At 53.7% G+C, this 21283-nt stretch overlaps 4 protein-coding genes across 4 annotated transcripts; 1 reads left to right on the plus strand and 3 right to left on the minus strand.

The window, feature by feature from the left end:
- Positions 1–112: 112 nt before the first annotated feature.
- Positions 113–9959, plus strand: B0T23DRAFT_428375 (uncharacterized protein; the record flags this gene model as incomplete). The annotated part of the gene is made up of 8 exons (XM_062840130.1): positions 113–1087; positions 1148–1165; positions 1233–1292; positions 1345–3434; positions 3497–3522; positions 3736–4008; positions 4096–4374; positions 4438–9959. 8 exons carry the CDS (start codon positions 113–115, stop codon positions 9957–9959), a joined length of 9243 nt encoding a protein of 3080 aa, XP_062692518.1.
- Positions 9960–11521: 1562 nt separating this feature from the next.
- On the minus strand, positions 11522–14020 carry B0T23DRAFT_317802 (uncharacterized protein; the record flags this gene model as incomplete). Its single annotated transcript, XM_062835024.1, has 1 exon — positions 11522–14020. The coding sequence occupies one exon, from the start codon at positions 14018–14020 to the stop codon at positions 11522–11524; it is 2499 nt and encodes an 832-aa protein (XP_062692519.1).
- Positions 14021–16365: 2345 nt separating this feature from the next.
- On the minus strand, positions 16366–17913 carry B0T23DRAFT_404206 (protein-tyrosine phosphatase-like protein; the record flags this gene model as incomplete). The annotated part of the gene is made up of 2 exons (XM_062838876.1): positions 16366–16786; positions 17099–17913. 2 exons carry the CDS (start codon positions 17911–17913, stop codon positions 16366–16368), a joined length of 1236 nt encoding a protein of 411 aa, XP_062692520.1.
- A 1341-nt stretch (positions 17914–19254) lies between these two features.
- B0T23DRAFT_441418 (uncharacterized protein) lies at positions 19255–20710 on the minus strand (the record flags this gene model as incomplete). Its single annotated transcript, XM_062840775.1, has 2 exons — positions 20091–20710; positions 19255–20008 (listed from the first exon to the last, which is right to left on the minus strand). The coding sequence occupies exons 1-2, from the start codon at positions 20474–20476 to the stop codon at positions 19255–19257; spliced, it is 1140 nt and encodes a 379-aa protein (XP_062692521.1). The 5' UTR covers positions 20477–20710.
- Between the last annotated feature and the right edge of the window lie 573 nt (positions 20711–21283).

Below are 21283 nucleotides of genomic sequence, written 5' to 3' on the forward strand. Positions count from 1 at the left end.
CTCGACACGTCTTGTCCATCATGCTTCCTCGACAACGTTCAACAACCACCACCACCACCACAACAACAACAACAACAACAACAACAACAGCAAGCACGACAACATCAACATCATGGGCCGCGCAACATACGCCTCCGTTGGCGAGATCGGGCCGGATACCGAGGACTCTCTCCCACAATATCCACATACTGAAGAGCTTCGGCGTTATGGCGGCTGGATGAACCCTTACTTTATAAACTTTGGTCAGTCGGGTCTCGAAACCCAGTATCCCTCCTTGCCCGCTTTGGGCATGGACATGAGCAATGAAGAAGCTGCACGTCAAGATCCTCTGCCCATCCCGTCGCCGCCCCAGTTGGATACCTTTTTTTTGGCCGAGCGCTTCCAGCAAGAGATCAACGATGGCTTCAAGGCCTGGCAACTCGCCTCTCTTCACCAGGGCCTCCCCCCCGTCAGCGAAGCCTCCATCGCTGTCAACCCCCAAATGTGGCACCCAATCTTCCAAAAGGCCCGCTGGTACGACCTCAAGTCCCCCGTCGACATTACCAACACGTCTCTCACCGCTCCCCATTGGTCCATCGACAATCCCGACGTCTTTGCCGAGTTGGGCATCTGCGTAGAGATGGCAAACAAAATCTTTGCCGAGGCCCAGTGTACCAAGTGGCTACACGCCCTCTTGTTAAAAGACTGGGACCCAATTACGGGAACCGAGTACCAAAGATACAACAGACGGACCGGCGTCGAGGCCCAGCGCTTTCAAGCTCACGGTGACCCAGATGCCCCCTTGACCCAGGCCGCACGGATACGGCTTTACAACGAGACCACTGACCTCGCCGACCGCATTGTTTGGTCCTTCTTTGACGGCGACGATCCTAATGCATTTGGCTTCGCAAATTCGAGGTCGGACAAGGTCACGTCCGCCTATACAATGCTTGCAAAGGACAAGAGGACAGACGAACAATTTGTCGTCATTCGCATGAATGCTCGGATTTTGAGGACTTTGCTGCAAGACAACAACGGTACCAACAACCCGGCGGAATGTCTTCGATACGGCGAAAAGCACATTGCTCGTCTGCAGTTTGCCGTTACGGTATGTATTATCTGACGTCACATTCCTCTTGCTTGGATGAGTATGCTAACGTTTGTCCAGATGATACACGAATTGGCGGTACGTTGGTCCTTTTTCCTCCTCCCACAAAGCCTGTCTCTCACTGACCACATGCTCCGAGATATAGCATGCGCTTAACTTTGCCGCATTGCTTAAAGAAGGTGACGCTCCTGATACGTACGAACCAGTAAGTCATACCGGCTCTTCCTTCCCGCTACGTTGCCTGACAATGGTCCTAGGTCTACAACAGCGAGTGGGTGGCTGAGCTGGGCTATTCAATCGAAAATAATCTCTTTGGTGGTACATTTCGCTACACCCCAGAAGGCACAGAAAATGATCTAATTCCGTCTACACTGCCCGGTTTGCGGCAGTATGGGCTGGCCCTATACACATTTGAAGACACCAATTGGATATATAGCTCAAGTAACTATACCATCGACAATCATATTCACTGGCCCTCAGGTCAGCCCATATCCTTCGACAGGTATCCCATTCCCGCCTTCTTCGCAGCCTCCCTCCAACTCCAAGATTTTTGGGACGTGTTGGTAGGAACCAAAGGCCGAGGCGCCCTACGGCCACCCCGCCCCTTTAGGACCCCCGTACTGGACCAGCACGAGATCACCCGCGTCTTCTCCGTGGTCCCCAACCCCAACAACCCCCAAAACTTTGACGCATATCCTGAAATAGCCGCTAGATACCAAGATTGCGTCGACCACCTCCAACTCCGCAAGAAAGCATGGAAACGCTGGCGCGGTATTTCAGGACAAAATGACCATTTCGCCCAAGCCTATGCCTACTGGCAACGCACCCCTTACTCCCTCGCGGGATGCCGCAACTGCGTCGAAGTGTTCAGCGATGCCGCCTCCTGTCACGACGAGAAGACTTGCACGACCATGATCAACACGCTTCAGACGAGGATCGAGGAATGGGAGCAACGCGCCGGCCCGGCCAAGTCCCTGGGCTTCGTCTACCGCATTCTGCTCCACCTCATGAGAGCGGCTATTCCCTGGCGAAGGAAAGCGGTCAGGTTCAAAAAAAAGCAAAAGAATTTCCAGACTGAAGCGCCCAACCTTTGGCATCCGAGCATCAACGCTCTTGTCAAGGGAACGAGGTGGAGATTTCCCGATCGCCATGTATATGGCGACGACGCGGGCAAGAGCTGGACCACGTTGAATCTGTACGGCCAAAAATACGCGTCTCACACTGCCTACGACGCCCGTGTCGATGTCATTTCCACAGCCCTTCGCGATGGGCGCAGGTGCTGGACCATCACCCCGACTCCCATAGGGCTGCTGGATGCCATTAGGCAGTTGGCACATGAGCTCCTTGCTGCACTCGACCACGAGGCGGATCTCCGCGGCCTTGAAACTGAGGGCTGGCTGCCCTTCAACTTTACCTTTCCGGACTGGGTCATGGGCTTGGAGAAGGGAGGCTCGAATCAGGTCGGCGACGTGGTGGAAGTGTCGGAAGCGGAAGAGAAGCGGAGGAATAGGAATGCACATCGTGCGTTCCTAGGGAGCGCGCCGTCGTCGCCTGTCAGTTCGTGGGCATCTGATGCCAGTGATCGTGATGATGAAATGAGTGATAGTGATCATGACAGTGACGACGACGGTGACGACGACAGTGACGGCGACAGTGATAATGATAGTGACATTGAGATGGGCGGTCAGGAACAGAGTCAGGGTCAGGGTATTGCCAGTCGTCTAAAGATGGTTTTGGACATTGGGAAACTGAGCGGTGTCTCGAAAGCCATGAAGAGCCGGGGTCCCACCCGCGGTATCTCCAAACCTCGTGGCCGTGGTTTCCGCGGTAGACGAGGCGGTGATGGTGGTAGCCGAGGAGGCGGTAACCCCGGTGCCGGTCTTATCCGCCGTCGCGGTCCCCTCCGCGCAGGCAGATCCCAAAAAGCCTGGCGATCCGTAACCCACGATGTCAATGATAGCGACGGGGAGGAGGAGGAGGAGGAGGAAGAAGAAGAGGATGACACTGATCCTGATGCTATGGACATAGAATACGCAAGCCTCTCTTCGCTCTCTCCCCCACAGCAAAATTCGCCTATCCGATCTAACCAGCCCCTCCCCGACGATCTCAACTTCTCCCAGCTGCAACTTAACAACCGCCACCGCTTCGTTCTGGACGAGTTTTACAAGTCTGGCTTTCTCTCCAAGTCTGAAGCCTTTCAACTTTTGCTAGCCCACTACAACTTCCACAACTTTGACGAAACCTGGGAGAATTTGGGACAACCGTACTTCGAGTGGCCTGCCGAAGGCGGCACCAAATCGTTCTATACATATAATGGTGACGAGGCTTTGGCAGACGTGAAGGATGTGTGGAGGACAAAAAAGCATTGGAGTAGGGGGGAGGTTGCTGATCATTGCCGACCTCTAAAAGAGACGACTGGGCCGAGGTGGGTGTTGGTAAGGTGGCGCAGGGAAAGACATATCTATGATGTTGGTGGTGGTGGTGAGTATTTTCCCTTTTTTTTTGTGTTTCCTTTTTCATTCGCTTTGCGTTCCCTTTTGTTTATCCACACTACGAGTGACAGTAAGCGGAAGTGAGAAAATCGCAGACATAGGTATTACTGACGTGTGAGAGACGGACCCAGCGGTGCTAACGAAAAGCTCATGTAGTTGAACAGTGGGAATCAACCGCTCAGGGCCTTTTTTGCTACCACCGCCCCCACCAAAAAAGCAGCACAGTCAAGTCACACGTTGCCCAACGTTGTCCCGAAGGCTGGGTGGTCATCGATAACACGATCAAGAAATATCTCCAGTCAAATGCTCATACGCTGTTTCGCGGTAAGCTCCTGCAGGAGAGAACGCTGGAAGAGGTGAGAGAGTTTCATGGACGGGATGGGGGGCCAAGGTGGGCGTATATCGGGAGGGATGTTTTTGATCTTAGTAGTAAGTCACTTCAGGTGTCACCAGTCACTTCAACACCCGCTTCCAGCAGAACCACTAACCTTCACCACCTTTTCTTCCCTCCACCAGGCATCCCAGAGGAACACGATGGCTTTTTGAAGGTTTTCGTCCGCAACAACATTGTAACCTGCCAGGACTTGACCGTGTTCTGCCATAAGTACAAGAAGAACCCCGTGGATCTCAGGAACCTGCTGTGGCCGTGGCGGTGCGCAGTTCTCAAGGACTACATTATGCAACCCCCGCCGAGATGGACACTGGATGTTTTTACTGAAAGGGAGCTTGGACGACATGCTTTCAAGGAAGTAGGGATGTATATTCGCATCCGAAACAATGTCTATGATATTTCTGGTTAGTGTTTCCATCCTCCCACATGTTCACTTCCCAAAAGAATGGGAGTTAACGAGACCACAGAGTATGTGGAAGACCACCCCGGCGGCGCCAGACGCCTAGCCCTCAACGCCGCTCACAATGTCACGGACATCTTCACCGAGAAGCATGTCCTTGACCAGGAAACATACTCTTGCATCATTCGCCCCTCTCAGGACACCGAAGAGGAGACCGTAAAGGACAGGTTATCCAAAGTCCTGAAAAAGTTTGCACACCTCCGGATCGGCTTCGTAATCCCGGAAGTCCAGCCAAATCACCAGCTCGGCCCTAGGAGCCTGGTCCTTAACGGTTACATTTACGATTTTGCTTATATCGAGGACCGCAACGGCCGACCTCCATATCGCTCATGGCTTACCCCCTCAGCGCTCGGAACTCTCCGCCAACTCTACGGTCAAGATATCACGGAACTCCATAACAGCGAGACTAGGCGAGGTCAACAGCTGCGCGAGATCTTTCGCGAAGTATCCAAACTCAAAGCCGATGTAATCAAGGGGAAGATCTACCGCCCTCCCACTCGGCAGATTACTCTCCGCGAGCTGAAACACCACGGCATCAAAACCCTCGCCACAAGGACCCAGCGCAAGCGCAGAGCCGCTCAATGGGCGAAGCTGGTCTACGCTGGTGGCCGAACCCTAGCCCAATGGGCCCACAACAGCATCGTCAATAGCGAACCCGCCCTATGGGTAAACGTTGGTGGCATAGGCGGACTTGTCTACGACGTCAGCGAGATGGCGCGGTACGCTAAGCCTCGTATAGCGCGCCTTGCAAGGTCCGTTTCGGGCACGATGATCCCTTCTGCGTTTGCCAACCAGGAAGAAGAAAGTCAAGAACCGGGAGAGGAAGATGGCGCGGACGCGATTCGGGAGTATAACGCGAAGTGGATAGCCACGATGCTGACGGAGGTCTTTGCCGCGCGGGCGGTAGGTGTTTTGGTGGAGGATCCGCCGGGTATGAGCATGAGGGAGCAAGAGGGGGTGGCGGAAAGTGCTGGGGAGAGTGAGGACACGGATTTGGAAGCGACCTGGGCATATGAAGGTGATGGTAAGGCATATGTTGATGTCGCCGGTGAAGAAGGGAATGGAGAGCAAGAAGACAACTGGGATATCGACCCAGACCTGCTTTCCAGCCGGGATCGTGCCAAACTCGCCCGGCGACAGAACGTCACGCCTAGTCCACCTCGTTCTCAACCAACCCCAGGCTCCCGGCCGTCTGCCCGTGTTCCCACCCCGGGAGCAGTACTGGTAGCCCCTACCGTGGACAATAGCGCCGCCCTCTTCCGACCTGGAGGACGTCGACTCCCTCCTCAAAGCCAGACCCGGAACAATAACCTCGCTCGCCGTCTCGACTTCGAAGCGGCACCAGCTCCGAGACCAACCAACACCCCCCAGATACATGGCAAGAGACCAAGAAGTGAGCTATCGGAAATCATCGATGGCATGAAGATCAACTTCAACTTCCAGAGCAAGTCAACGGATACTAGTAGCTCCTCCAACGATGACAACGACGCACCCCCTTCCCCCACGGCTGGGAAAAAGGGCAGACCAAGAGTGGTCAGACCCAAAAAAAGGAAACGACCACTGAAACGGTCAGCAGACAAATCTTCGTCACAACCGCAGGCTAAACGGCCTCGATTAACTGGACAAGCTGCTGAAGATGATGCCGCGGCTAAGAAGGACCAGGTAAAAGGGGAGAAAAAGACCAAGGCGGCGGGAGCGGCTGCAAAAGCAAAGGCAGATACGAGGGAGAGGAAACCCATTAAGAGGGGGCCTGATGGTAAGAGTCAGAAGCCGGCGTCGGTGCCGCTGCCGAGGGGGAGTACGCCTGTTCGTCCTGGTGCGGGTGCTGGTGCTGTGCCGAGTAAGCATGTGACGCCTGGACTTATTGGGGAAAGAAGGCCCATGGCTACTGTCCTTGAAGGAAATGAAAATGAGAGTGATGTCGGAGAACGTAGAGGTCAGAAGCGAGACAGGAGTGATTCGCTTGAAAACTCGCAACAATGGCTAAAGGAGAAGAGAAATCAAGGCAAGAGGGCAAGACAATTGTCCCCTGACGAGCCGGAGCAAGAACAAGGAGGTAACAATGAGGATGCTGGCGACGGACAGAGAGATCGTCAACGCCCGGCAACTTCCCAGCCTCAAGGCCGGCGAGAGGCTGAAAGAGGTCAAGGTCAGTCCCAGCGTCAACCGCCATCGGGACGAGCACAAGCTGCTGCACCTGGAGGCGATCCGCCAAGCCAGCCATCTTCACAGGGCTCAGAGGGCAGAAGGCCAGGTCGAAGGGTGGGAAGCAGCCCCCACCGACCCATTTCCATCTCAAGTCGTGAGTCGACTTCCAGTGACGACGACGGGAGGAGTCCACCCCCTCAACCCGCCGGCCGGAGCACAAAACGTGGACCCTCTGCCCCTCTCCATTCACCAGGTGCAGCACGCACAGATATAATCAGAAGTCCAGGTCGATCAATTGGTGGCCGATTCCCACCTCAACCTCAAACGGACGATGACGAAGTCGAGAACGTCGTTGAAGAAGAAGACAACGACGATCTTTTTGGCCACGAAGACGATCTTTTTAGCATTCCAAACGAAAATATGGACATAGGCCACGACGCCCAACTCCAAAAAGCCGAAGCGGCCGCCGCCGCCGCCGCCCAAGATGAACCCAACCCCGAACAAGAATCTCCACAACCAGGTATCCCCTCCCCCATCAGACCCCGACAACCTAGAATCAAACATGTCAACCGTGCACCTCCAGTGAGAGAACAGCCCGTTCAAAATCGCCCTATTCCAGGCCGTGGCAAGTTCGTTCCTGGTCAGGGACCCAGTCCGGGCCCGATCAGACGGTATGAACCGGGGTCGGACGATAGGGATCAGTTCACTGGTTATAGGGAGAGGAATGAGGATAGGTCTAGTGCTGAGGGGACGGATGAAGATGACAATGAGGATCATAATACTGAGGAGGAGGAGGATGGCGAGTATGAGGAGGAGGATGGTGATGGTGCTGGACGTGGACATTCTGGTAGCTCTCGCAGATCGAGGGGTTCTCGTGGCTCTCGTGGATCCGGCGCCAACAGGTGGTCCGAGTATTCGGGGGACAGCATGTTCCACTCTCCTAACCGAAACAGAAACAGGCATGCCGAGAGGGACGCTACGCCTGAACAAGAAGACAACGACGAAGATGTCGCCATGGGCGGCGTTGACGACGTCGACAATGAAGAAGCACAGCTACCCAAAACTCCACCCCCGGTCGACAACCGCGATCCCCGCCATCCGGACTACCTCACTCCCCACCTCCGCCCCGAGTATACTCCGCGCCAGCGCGCCTACCTGCTGGAGCTCCATAATAACCGCGTTAACTACTCTCCCACCTCTCGACAGCAATTTGACAGGCAAGCCCGATACGAATACACCGTCAATCGACCAGCGCTCCCAGGTAGACGTCCCCGTGCCCCCTTCAGGACACCCGCCAGGTTTCTAGTCAAGGGAACACCCCGTGCCATCCTCAACGACCAACAGCTAGAGCAACAAATGCGTGGGGCAATTGATCAAGCAGTCACGGGGTTCAGGGAAATGAGAGAAAGGGTCCTGGCACACCTAGAGGACCGAGAGCCCGTCCTTAACCGACCCCCGCCAGACCATACGGGAGGGAAGTTCATCCCTGAGCATGGGTATCATGGACATCCACCTCTTCCAAGGCCACCGCAAATGGAAGACAGGGGCGAAGACGAAGAAGAAGAAGACCTGGAAGAAGATCCGGAAAGTTTTGCCGAGGGCGAGGCGAGGGTCCGAAGGGAGGCGTTGGAGCGGTTTATCAGGAGTTATAGGGAGAGGTTTAGGGATACTTTGGATCCGAGAGATGTGGATAGGAGAGAGAGGATGATGAGGGCGTGGGCAAATGGAAGGGAGTATATCATTGAGGTCGAGGAACCGGATGAGGAATCGCCGGAGGATAAGAAAGGGAAGAAGAAGGGGAGGAAGGGAGCTACTGCCTCTAGAAGAGGTAGAGGTGCTGGTGTTGGTGCGGCTTCCAGCGCTGCTCCTGATGATCCTTTTGCTCCTGCTCCTGCCCCTGCTCCTGCCCCGGCCCCATCCCGTACTACCCGGGCCCGGGCCTCTGCTGCCCCGGTTCCTGCTGCGCCCATTACGCGGAGCACTCGCAATAGGCCTGCTGCACATGACTCGGACGAAGAAGCTCAACTGGTGGCTCAACTGCAAGAGGAAGAAGCTCGACGAGAGGCGGAAAGACAGCAAGCTGCTGAGCAAGCTGCGGAGCGGAGGACGGCGAGGGCAGGTGGAAGGGATGCTGTAGCACAGCCTCAACCCGAGTCTCGACCGGCTCCTACTCCGAGACCAGCACCGGCACCACAACCCCGAGTTCCAGCTCAGCTATCATCTCGCCCAGCTGCACCCGCTGCACAGGCACCTCGCCTATCTGCACCTTCTACACAAGCAGCCCGACCAGCCTCAACTCGTCCAGCAGGTGCCACAGGCCAACAGCCATCCCGCCCATCGGCACCCACCACACAAGCACCTCGTTCAGCCTCAACTCGTCCAGCCGGTGCAGCCCCCAGCCAACCCCGTCCTACAGGAACCCAACCCCGTCCTACAGGAACCCAACCCCGTCCTTCAGGAAACCAACCTCGTCCTACAGGAAGCCAGCCTCGTCCTATAGCAAGCCAACCTCGTCCTTCTGGAAGCCAACCTCATCCCTCAGGAAGCCAACCTCGTCCACCCCCTCCCCCTCCTGCCCCGCTCCCCCGTCAACGTCGCCGCGGTGACGCCGATCCCGATGTCTATCAACCGCTCCCCATTCCACCCAACGAGACTGCCACACAACGCGCCGCTCGCATCAAGCGTGACAAGGAGGAAAGGAAGAAACATCGCGACAGGAAGTATCAAGCGGAGAGGAGAGCAAGGGCACGCGAGGCAGAGGATGCTATTGCCGCAGCAAAGAAAGGGAAGAAAAAGAAGCAGAACGAGGAGGATGACTACGAGGATGAAGATGAGGAAGATGAGGAAGACGAAGAAGAAATGACAGAAGAGCAGAAGAAGAGAAGAGAGGAGCTCAGAAAGTTAAATGCCAAGAGGCTGAAAGATAAGTTGTATAGAAGGCAGAAGAGGGCGAGAGAGAGGGAGGAGGCGAGGAGGGCTGAGGAGGAGGAGGAGGATGATAGTGATGATGATGATGAGGAAAGTGATAAGGGGAAGAAAAAGAAGAAGGGGAAGGCGGTGGATAAGGGCAAGGGCAAAGCTCTCGACAAGGGTAAAGGCAAAGCCACGAAGGCCACGAAAAAGGGCAAGAAAAATGATGACTCGTCTGATGAAGATGAGGACTCGGACAATAGCAACGAATCCTACGGCGACGAAGCCTTCAACAACTACCGCGGTCGCGCAGGGGAGAGTAGCGCGGTGGGAGGTCGAAGAGAAGCCAGGGCTACGAGGGGAGCTAGTAGGGTTGTGCATGAGGAGGAAGACGAAGAGAATGAGGATGATGACTTGAGCGATTGGGATTCTGAGCAGGATCGGTCGAGCGATGACGATTGGGAGGCGTAGGCTATAATTGAGGGAGGTTGGATGGCTTAATGGTTGATGGTATTGTACGGAGTTTCTATTTTTCTTAGATTCCTACTGACTTCATTAGAGTTGCGGAATCGAAATGGAGGCTAGGCGTTAAATTGCGAATTCGTTATTCTATTCCCTTCCGGTTTCTTTTTTGCTTGCGATTTGTGTGTGCTGTTTTCTGTCTGGATACTTCTATGTCGTCAACTTGGTATTGGATGGTTGTTACTTTACATACCTGATGTTGATCTCCTATAGTGAAAGTCTTGTCTACGTCTCGTGTCCCTGGGGAATCCTCTCTCGTCTTTCCCAATGTGTCTTGCGTCTTGTGGGCTATGGCTTACAGTTTTTAGCATACGGCTTTGAGGTGAAAGGAGGAGATCTTTGACATTGACAGTGGTATTGAAGCAGGAGAGAGGGCCCTCGTCCAGACCTAGGGGGGACTTATCGCATCAATACCATGCCCAAATAAGCAATTTGCATACGATCGATCGATCGACTGGTCTGGTGGGAGAACGTCGGCTAAGGTCGCTGTTCAAAGAGCTGCTGTGCATGTGCATATATGCCAAACCCCCGTCGTCGGAGTCTGTTCAGCTTGACTAGAACGTTGATAATTTTGTTGACACCCATGTTCGCGACCGGCTTTTTGCCCAAGAGGGCCTCGTGAGGCCTGATTCGCGTTTGGCTGCCACGTCGATGAACCTCTTCTCGACCAAGCGGGCATGTTGTCGATTTGTAGAGGTAGGTAGGAGGTATTGGTATGTCCTGGTCCTCGCATGGGTATTTATGGTGAGTTCATCTTTCAGAACAAGATCTTCCTTGGTAGAAGTATAATCTTTCACGAGATGCAGGATGTTCGATACAGCGCTGACAATAAACGGGTGAACTTATAAGGGCGTGTTACGATCACTTGAGCTTTGAAGTCGAGGACAAGATCTGGACGCAAAGGTTAGGTAGGTTTGGAACTGAAACAGAGTTTCGCTAGGTGATAACGCTAAGGTAAGTTGTAAGGTAGTGGCGTCACTACCTGGAACTACAACTGATGATCCAATTCTGGAAAAAGGAAAACGCTAGGTGAGATTGGAAAAGATCCAATTCCACTTTTGAAAAGAAAATGCCAAGGTAAGTTGTAGAGGTAGGTAAGGTAGGTAGGTAGGTAGGTACTGTTTTCCCTACCTAGGTACCCACCCAATTACAACGAAAAGGATCCAATCTATAATGAGAACCGCTGATGTAGGTAGATGATGAATGAAATCTCTCCTACTCCTTTTTTTTTCCCGCTTTTCTTCATTCTTCCTTCCCCTCCTTTCCTTTTCACTCCAGCTTCTCTCCTTCCCCTCCCTTTTTTCCCAATCCCCCATCTCCTTCCCTCTTTCCCTTCCCTTTCCTCTTTCCTCTTTTCCTTTCTACTTCCCCTTCCCTCTACGCTGTCTCCTTTCCCCTTTCCCCTTTCCTTTCCCTCTTCCCTTTCTCTGCGCGTTGTCGTTGTCGTTGTCGTTGTGTGCGCAGTCATGTTGCAGGCCGGAGATAGTTAGAGTTTAGGTAAACTCTAAACTCTAAATGTGGGTTTTATGTTCCCATACGGGGGTTGGGGTGGGGGTCGGGCGAGGGGTGCCGAGAAGGGGGTTGGGGGTAGCGATGAGGGGGTTAGGGACACGGGACTTGGTGGCGGGCGTTTTGAAAACGGTGGACTTGGGGGAGGGGTTGTAGGCCTGGTTGAGGTTGCCCCTGGTGATGTTGAGAGGGGGGAGGGGGAAAGTCTCGGCACGGCGGGACTTGGCGGTGCCTTGGGAGAGGGGCTCAAGGTGGTCATTGTCAACGACGCCGGGGAGGACGTCCTTGAGGGGGGCGTGGTTTATGAATGGCTTGGGTTGTAGGACGTCGGTGGGCTGGGGTTGGGGGACGCCGGTGGGAGTGGTGATGTTGTTGATGGGGGCGAGGCGGATGGGCGTAGCGGTTTGCTTGGGACGGGTGGCATGGTCCGCGTTGTTGGTGATTGGAGCCAGGCGGATGGGCGAGTGAGTGGAATGGGTGGTGTGCAAGTCCGCGTTGTTGGTAACGGGGGGAAGGCGGATGGGCGAGAACGAGCTCCGAGTGATGTGGGTGGCGACGCTGAACCCAGACATCATAGGAGGGACGAGTTGGCGGGAAACGACAGCACCATCCCTATTGACAGTAGCGTTGGCATGATCATCAACCACGCCACCAGTGGGCAACATCGGAGGGATGAGTAGGGGGGCAATGTCATCACCGCCATCCAGAGAAATCAACTTCCCCACTGGTATCCTGCGCCTAGGGGCAGTATTATTCAGAGGCTCCTCCAATGAGTCCAAGTTTCTCTTCACAGCATAAGCAGCAGACGCAGGCACCTTCTCAGGAGGCACTATACCATTGTCGTCGAAAATGTCCTGGCACACGAGACAGTTAGCCTGCGCCAGCTGCAGCGTCGACCTCGTTTCGGTGGGGGCGGCGGGTGTCACGGCGACATGGACCGTGGCCGTCACCACGGTGACATGGACCGTGGCCGTCACACTCGTGCTAGTCCTGGTGGGTGCCACGGTGACATGGACCGTGGCCGTCACATTCGTGCTGGTCCTGGTAATGGTAAGGAGGGGGCGATCATTGGTAGTAGACGAAACGGGAGCGGCATCGGCAGAAGTTGAGGCAGAGGCAGCGGCGGAGGAAGACGAGCCACTGGAGGAGACAGAAGCAGAGGCACGGGTAGCGGGAGCGACGGAGGAGGAGCCACTAGAGGAGACCGCTCCGTCGCCTGTCCTCTTCGCCGTGACGAACACCGTGGACAGAGTTGTTTCCGGCGTATCGAGGCTACTGACAATGACAATGCCAGGAAGGGTCTTGACGACATCAGGAGTAGAGGCAGAGGCAGCGGCGGAGGAGGAACCACCGGAGGAAACCGCTGCGTCGCCTGTCCTCTTGGCCGTGACGAATACTGTGGACAGAGTTTCCGGCGCATCGAGAGTACTAGCGGACACAACGACAGGGCCATGACCAAAAAGAGGATTCATGAAAGCAGAAGAGGTAGAGACAACGACAGGGCCATGACCAAAAGGAGGATTCATGAAAGCAGAAGAGGTAGAGACAACGACAGGGCCATGACCGAAAAGTGGATTCCACACAACAGGAGAGGCAGAGGCGAGGGTCGCGATGGAGATGGCACCCCCGTCAGAAGAGGATGGCGAGGAGGGAGCCGCTTTGTTGTCTGCTCTCCTTGTTAGGGTAACAAGCGACGTGGGCAAAGTTACGAGTGCGGCCGTGTCAATTGTAATGGTCCTCTGGACAGAAGTGGACGGCTCGACTGAAGTGGCCGCCTCAGTAGCAGTGGTCGTTCCCTTTCCCAAGGTAATCGTGGTCCTGCGGGTGGAGACAGCGTTGTTGGTGGAGGCAGAGTCGGAAACCTCATCAGTGGAGGATGACACTCCAACAGTAGAGGTAGAAACGACCTCGGGGAAGACAGTAACAGTAGTCACCTCGATGGAGGTGGAAGCAGCATTGGCAGAGGAAGAGGGAACATCGCTAGCCGAAGAGACGACACCGCGAGAAACAGGTCCGGCATCAGTAGAGGAGACACCCCCACCGTAAATGATGGTAACCGTCTCAGGGGACACGACAACGACATCGGTGACGACTTCGGTAGAGATAGAAGACACATCGGAGGAACCAGAAGAAGCATTGTTGTCCTCGACGCTATTCGTCGCCGAGGAGGCGGCCGGCGTGACCGTGACCGTCTCCATTACCGTAGTGGCCGTGACCGTCTCGACAACCGTAACCGGTCGTCTGGAGCGCGTACGGCGGAGGCTGGGGGTAGTAGCAGCAGTGGGGACGGAGACACTGCTGTCCGCTTCGAGGTTTGTCACCGTCGTGCCTGCTGTGGACACGGTGGTGACTGTGATGGTGGTGGCATCCTTGCGGGCCAAAGATGCCGGGAGGGGGACACGGGCACTGGGGATGTATATCCCGGTGCAGGTGGTTGAGAGTGCGAGGGCCACCAGACCAAGTGATCTGGTAAGCCCTGTAGTGCCGAATGGTGAACGCATTGCGGCTGGATGTGTTAGGTAGTCTGATGGAAAGAGTTGTTAGTCAATTAGTTATTCTTTGTCAGAAGGGGAAGATGTTCGAAGACAGATAGGGAAAGGGGGACATACAATCAGACGATGACTGATGAGTTTCAGATGTAAAGTGTTGGAAGAAACTTTCTGGCAGGTTGCAAGTTTGGTTGAGCGAGAAGATGGTTAGATCAGGTCGAGGCTTTGATGATTGTGTGTGATCTGGTGGGAGAAAAAAAAAACACAACTGGAACACAGAGTTGAGGAAGAGGGGCTTAAATAGGGTCTTGAAGAGGAGATTCGAGCATTCTTTCTGGTTATTGCGTTCATCAGAATTGCGTGTGCTGGGCATTAAATATTAATATTGCTTGTCCGGTAGGTGTTCCGGACCTCCGTCACCTCGACAAGACATGTGCCTTGGTGCAGCTCGCCACTGGTGTTGAGATTGCAGCTTTCAGGATTGCAGAAAATTATGTAGCCCGCAGCACCCGGGACATGGCCAAGTTATCATATCACGAAAGGAAAAACACCAAATGTCTTCTGAGGCAAAAGAAAACTGTTCAAAGACAAGTCCAAAGTTTTATACGTATGATACACTGTGGTGTCTACATCGTAGGCGTCGAGTGTCTTCATCATTCTACAAAATACTTTGCTGAAATGCTCCCCAATCCGGACACGTTGATTTCACCACCACCACCACCACCACCACCTACATCACCACATGCATTCTCGGAACTCCGGAGCTGCAAACTGCAAAGCTTTCTTGCCGAAACGGAGTTTATGATTTTGTCTTTCCTTGATCTGTCTGTGCCTGTACCTGTTTATGCATTGCAAGAACAGGGCAGTCACCGCCCAGCGCCCAGCGTCCACTGAACCAGATTTCGCAGTTCCGTCTCCGACGAGCCTGACCGGATTTCTCCAGAGGCATCATGACCTGGCCACAGGCACAAGCATCACACGCGGGCTCACATACCTAGGTAGGTAAGCAATGGACATGGGAAATAAGACATGCAAGTAGGGGTTGCAAAAGGGCACTCAGCCCTCGGTCGCTGCCATTGAGGTGCTCACCTACCTACCTACCTTTTCTCTGCAAAGTTCCACATGTAGTTTTTTTGCTTTCTTTCTTTTTTTCTTTTTCTTTTTTTTTTTTTTTTTTTTCTTTCTTTTCTTTCTCGGGCATCGATGTCCACTTTCCTCCGTCGTCATTCTTTGATTCGCCACTAGTAATACCTAGGTACCGAAGCAAAAACAGCACGCCTTTGAATTCGACACAAGAGATACAACACAAACATACGACACAGACATACCTACTTAGGTAGGTACCTACCTCTAGGGGTAGACATGACAAACACCAAGGGTCCGATAACCCAGGTCTGTCGTACCAGTTAACAGGACCAAATCTCAAGCGAACCTATTTCTTACGGTTTACTGCCTGCTCACTGCTCACTGCCTGTTTTCATTTTCCTACTCGATTTGACAGCCATCCATGCACCGAATCCAGTCCACTCCAGTCCACCACTCCAGTCCAGTCCACTCCAAGAGAGGCAAGTCAGAGTATCCTTTCATTGCTGACCTTCGTTTTCATTAAATCGTTAATCACTTGATAGAGGTACTCACGTCTCACAACACAGAAAGGTAGGTAACCATCCAAAGCACCGATATGTAACCTCCCAAGTAGGAGCCATAGGTAGTCAATAATCGCTTATAATATTTCCATCGCTGAGCTGATTCTGCATCTACTTCCATGCCCCATGGTAACTCGCTGCTGTCTCACCTTGATAATATCCCTCAATTTTTATTCCTTAGAGGTATTCCTTTCTTCATTCGTTACCATCCTCCACCACCTACTCAGTCCGGCTCCTCGGCTTGATAGAGGTACCATTCCAATTATCCCCCCGATACATCCTCCCCAAGCTTTCCGTCTGCGCTCGACTCAAACTCAACCCGCCCACTCCTCTTTACAGATCACCCACGTCGCTACCACCTTCGTCTCTCCCTGTATCAGTATCGGAATCAGAACCAGTATCGGAACCACTATCAGTATCAGACTCCGCACCGGTACCAGCACCGAAACCAGTATCAATACGAGCACGAGCGCCGCTAGGGACAGGAATAGGAATAGGAGCAGGAACAGGAGTCGGTACCCGTCCAGCTAATCGCCCCCAGCACCCAGTAGTCCGAGAAAGGGTGGGAGATGCAGCCCACTGTACATGCCTGCCGCCCATGCCCCCACTTCCACTTCCACTCCCACTCCCATTATCATGTTCCTTCTCATGTCCATGTGCATGTCCATTCCCAGTTCCAGCCCTAGAGGTAGCTTCCCTGCCACCAGCATCCTAAACCTGTATTCCACCCTGCGGAAGAACCAAGCCCCCCATTTCTTTTACTTGTCTCCGCATTTCTTCCCGCTCATCCAACCATTTCTTGTACGGAGCCTTGGGTACCTTCTTCCTGTTTTGATGTCCTGCCTTTCCATGCGCCCCCTTTCCGTCCACCTCATTTCCGTCCAGCCCTTCGTCAGAGGCAATTTCAACATTCTCCTCCCAAACATCAAACTTGCACTCCTCCCCCCAGACCCCCAACTGCCGCAAAAACGTCGCGCTGGGCTCCACCTCCTTCCTCCGCACCTGCACGAACCGCACCGCCTTACGTGCTGACAGGTTCGGCTGCTGCTTCATTATGTAAGCGACGCAGGCGGCGCCAGAGCGAGAGACTCCTTGGTTGCAGTGGATTAAGACTTTACCGCCTGTTTCGAAACTGGATTGGGTGGAGGGGCTTGTGGGCGTTGATGTAGATGTTGACATAGATGTAAATATAGATGTAGATGATGATGCTGACGGGCCGGCTTGGGCGGCAGGAGAAAGAGCCGAGAGTTGCGAGAGTGATGTGTCGAGTAGTGGTGAGAGGTGGGGTTGGCCAGGAAGTGAAGGGACAGGGGCAGAAGGGATGGAGGGGATGGAACCTGATGGGACGGATGGGACGGGGTGTATGTCGTCGGGGATTAATGATCGGACTCTTTGCATTCGTGGTGCGGGGATTGAGTTCCTTCTTGGCTTTTGCGTCGGCGACTCTGTCGTGTCCTTGGGATTTTGCGGTGATGTCAATGTGGGCCCTTCAACATTCCCTTCCTCATCGGGAATCAGACTGCGCACTCTCTGTTTTGGTTTAGACTGCTGCTCCTGATCAGCAGTCCCGGTATGAAACCCCTTGGGCACCTCACTCGCAGGTAACACACTCTTTAGCATTTCCTCGACGCTTTGCTTCCGATGTCGTTGCTCAGGATGCCCTTCTTCAATCTGGTCCTCGACAAACTTGCAAATCATGGCCAACTTCCCCATTAGATCTTCCTCTGGTGAATCCTCACAGCGCACAAACAGCCTGTTTTGCTTGGGGACCAACATCCCCAAAGCGGGTGAATTCCACGCATCTTCGTTGAGTTGTTGCTCCGCGGTGGATAGCAAGGAAACCATGGAAGTGATGCCGTAATGCATCAACGTCTGGATCGAAGTGGAACTCGCATTGTTCCCGACAAAAACGTTGGGCGTGATTTGGCTGATGGAAACGCCGGGTGGGAGGACAAAGGCGCTAGTTCTACTGCTGCCCGGGCTAGGAGAGCGGTAGCCGTCTTGGGAGGCGCTGGAGGATGAGCGGCGATGACGGAAAGGGGGCAAAGATAAGTGCTGGGAGGTACTGGAGGATGACATGGAGCGGTGATGGCTGGAGTATGTGGGCGTGGGAACGGAAATGGTGGGCACGGCAAAGGCCGAAGTGGCGGCGGCGGCAAAGTGTTCGCTGCGCGTGGAGGAGGCAGATGATCTCCGGCGGCTTCGGAGCTGGTTCTCTGAAGAGAGACCGTGTCCCATGGAAGCGGGTGGTGGTGCCATTGTTGTGTTTGAGGGTACTGTTGCTGTCGAGTTGGTGATTGTGGGTAATACTGAGCTTCTTAAAGAGAGACTGTTGCGTGGTGATTGTTCTTTGCGAGTGGATGTAGTTGGATCACCAGTATTGATGTTGGTAGTTGATGTGGGTGTTGTTTTGGAAGACATTGCAAATGTTTTGACGTGGGCGTTTGGCTTGGTTTTGTTTTGTTGATGATGGTGTTTGTCTCGGGAAGTTGCGTCTTATAAAGCTTGTTTTTCGGCAGCCAGAAAGAAGATCAAATTGCTTGGAGTGATGCAAGAGTGAGTCAACTGGGTGAGACAGTGATTCAGGAACAGACAGTGGCGATCATTTAACCAAACTGGAAGTTGTCATTGACCCCGGGGGGGGGGGGAGTGTTGGGACCTGGTACGTGATGGACATGGATGTCCCGGTGGAGCCTACCCAGATCGGGTGACGTAGGTCTCGACGAGGTCAACGCGTAGGCCAAGAGGAGGTCTGAACTAAAAAAGCTTATTTGAACAGCATCGTGGCGGAGTCGTAGGAACACGAATTGGATCGCTTGGCTGGTTGACATGGGAACGAGGTACATATCCATGCCCAGAGCGGCGGTGTTGAGGCTATTGCTTTCTCGGACCCTTGGCAGTGATCACTGATCCGCACAGGGTTCGGCAGTTGGTGTCGAGATCTCTCTGATCGATTTCCTTCTTTGTCCTCCACATGGTCCTTGCCATCATTTGCTGGAATCGGTTTGTCCGCTTCTTTTCTTGGCGCTCAAATCGGATTGTTGATATCCAATCCCAATCATTGCTGAACCAGTTGTAAACCCATCTTACCTAGCACACCTCATCGCTGTTTGGGATTCAGGGGTTTTTGTTGGAGTCTGGTGTCTGGCTTCAAGATACTTTCCCTCATAATCCCTCGCTAAACTCATTCAAATCATATACGACCATACCCACTGGAAAACTCGGGATCCCGTCCGCTCTCCCATAGATAAGCCAGTGAGGGCCAGACTAGTAGTTGGGTCGGTGACGACCAGCGAATCCCTGGTGTTGTATGTTTTTTTCTTCTTCCTTTTGGTCTTCCTTTTCTTTTTTCTTTATTGTCTTTCTTCTCACTTGATTTGACAATCGACAGCCCTAGCCCGTGGTGAAACGGCGAAACTGTATCATTGATGATCACCTTTCCGTTTCATCCTCTTCATCGCCTTTCTTTTCTCTCTCCTGCTTCTCATCTTGGTCTTCTCCCTCGACTGTTTCTCATTTCCGTCCCCGTTCGCGCCCCCATTTCATTTCCACATCCATTTCCAATTCCTCCTTCCCCCAGAAAACATCCTCTCCTTCGTATCAATACCCACTCTCCCGATCCATCAAATTCACCAACCCCCTCGGTCCCCCATTCACCCTCCACCTCTCCAAATTCTCCTCTAGAATCGCTTTTACTCTTTCAAAGTAAAACGGCGTCTGCCAACTCACATGCGGCGTAACAAAGCACTTATCCGGCATTTTCAGCAATTCATGTCCCTGAGGCAGTGGCTCGGGGTCCGTAACATCCAGCGCCGCGCCTCTGATTTTATCCTCCTTCAACGCCTCCACCAGCGCCTCGGTATCCACATGTCCGCCCCTCGCGATATTCGACAAGAACGTCTTTTTCTTCGCCAGGATATCGAACTGTTTCCTTCCGATAATCTGCTTGGTCGACGCCGTAAGCGGAAGCGAAACAACCAGGATGTCGAGATCTTGAGCTAGAAAGTGGTCGATGTCCTCGCGTGAAGAACCGGAAAACCATTTCGATGGGATGATACCGTCCGGATCACCAGTGCCGGGGACGTGGTAAGAGTCGTCCTTGCGGGACTCGGGAGTGGGTTTGGGACGGCGCGTGTAGGCGTAAATTTCCATGCCTAAGGCTTGGGCGACGCGCGCGACTTGGCGGCCGATGGCGCCGTAGCCTAGAATACCCATGCGCATGCCGGGCGAGTCGACGGTGGTGAGGTGGCGCAGGACTTGGGATTGGCCGTGCTGGGCGGCGGCGTCGTGGTAGGGGAGGAAGTGGTGAGAGAGCATTAGGTAGGTGCCGATTACCCATTCGGCTATTTGGGGGCTTTTTACCTCGGACAACACTTGTTAATCATCATGTTGATTTCGTGTGATGGGAGGGAAAAGAGGGGAAGGGGATAGCATACGGATGACACCCGTTGGCAGTACAAAACACTATCTCCTTGTTCAAGTACAGCGGATGCTGCAGCCACGGGTCAGCACCGGCGCTCGTGAGCTGTACCCATTTCAGCTTGGGCAACAACTCGGCCTTGTGCGGGTAAAAGGAGCATAGCATGGTGACGCCCTCATACCCCTCGGCCGCCGTGCTCTCGTCGTCCTTGCCGTAGTCTTGCCATGAGCGGTGTACCCACCGGACTTTGAAGCCGGGGTACTTGTTCTCAAGTCTGTCGATCCAGGCTTGGTCCGGCGGAAGAGGCACGTGCAGCATGAGGATGTCGTTCTTGAAGACGTCAAAGTTGTTGATGCCCTCGGCGCCGCCGCCCGTGGGCGCGGTAGTGTTTGTGGAACCCATGCTTGGCGTATAGGTCGTCTAGTATACGTATGTAAGTGCTGTGACGAGTGATGAGACTTGAGTGGGTGAGGATTGTAAATATTTGCGCCGGTCACGGGTGAGAGATACGGTGGACAGGTGGAGAAACTGGGGAATGTGTATGGATCCACTGTGGAGTTCGTATGTGGTAAGTGGTAGTAACGTGTAACATGGATGGAATGAGGCTCAATCTTAGTGCATCACCACTGTATCAGAATAGTCAAAAAAGAGAGGTTCAGAGTCTTCAGACATTGAAAATAATTGTTACTACACGTACTTTATCAGCCTCCCACCCAAAAGTTCATGACACATGCCAATGGCGCAATAGTTCCGCGGGTCCAATCACTGCAAAGTAAGTATCCGAGCTAACTGAAGAGGGGTTAATAGACCGCGTCTATCGGATCTCGGCTCAGTCATGGCGGGGGCCGTGTGGAGACGGTGCAGGGCCCGTCGTTATCGATGCGGCGCGCCCCGACGCCTTGAGATCGGATCCGAATAGTTATCGAATCACCGTTCCCATCCGGCATGCTGTTTGAAGCCCCAGGCTTGTTGCCCCGGACACCACACTCGTGGGCTGTAAATGTCATCAGTACTGGCTGAAAAGCACAAAACCCCTAGTGCTTAACACAGCCCCCTCGTTTACTAGCCTCTTCCATCTCCATCCCATATCCTCTACCCAACTACATCCCCGCCATTGTCGTTTTCGGGCGTGGTGGCGTTTGTGCTCCATAGTGTTGAAAATTGAAGTTGAGAATTGTCGTCTTTTGCAATAATGGTGATTTCTGCCGA

This window comes from Neurospora hispaniola (assembly GCF_033458365.1).
Source record: "Neurospora hispaniola strain FGSC 10403 chromosome Unknown B0T23scaffold_4, whole genome shotgun sequence".
Classification (NCBI taxonomy): Eukaryota; Fungi; Ascomycota; class Sordariomycetes; order Sordariales; family Sordariaceae; genus Neurospora; species Neurospora hispaniola.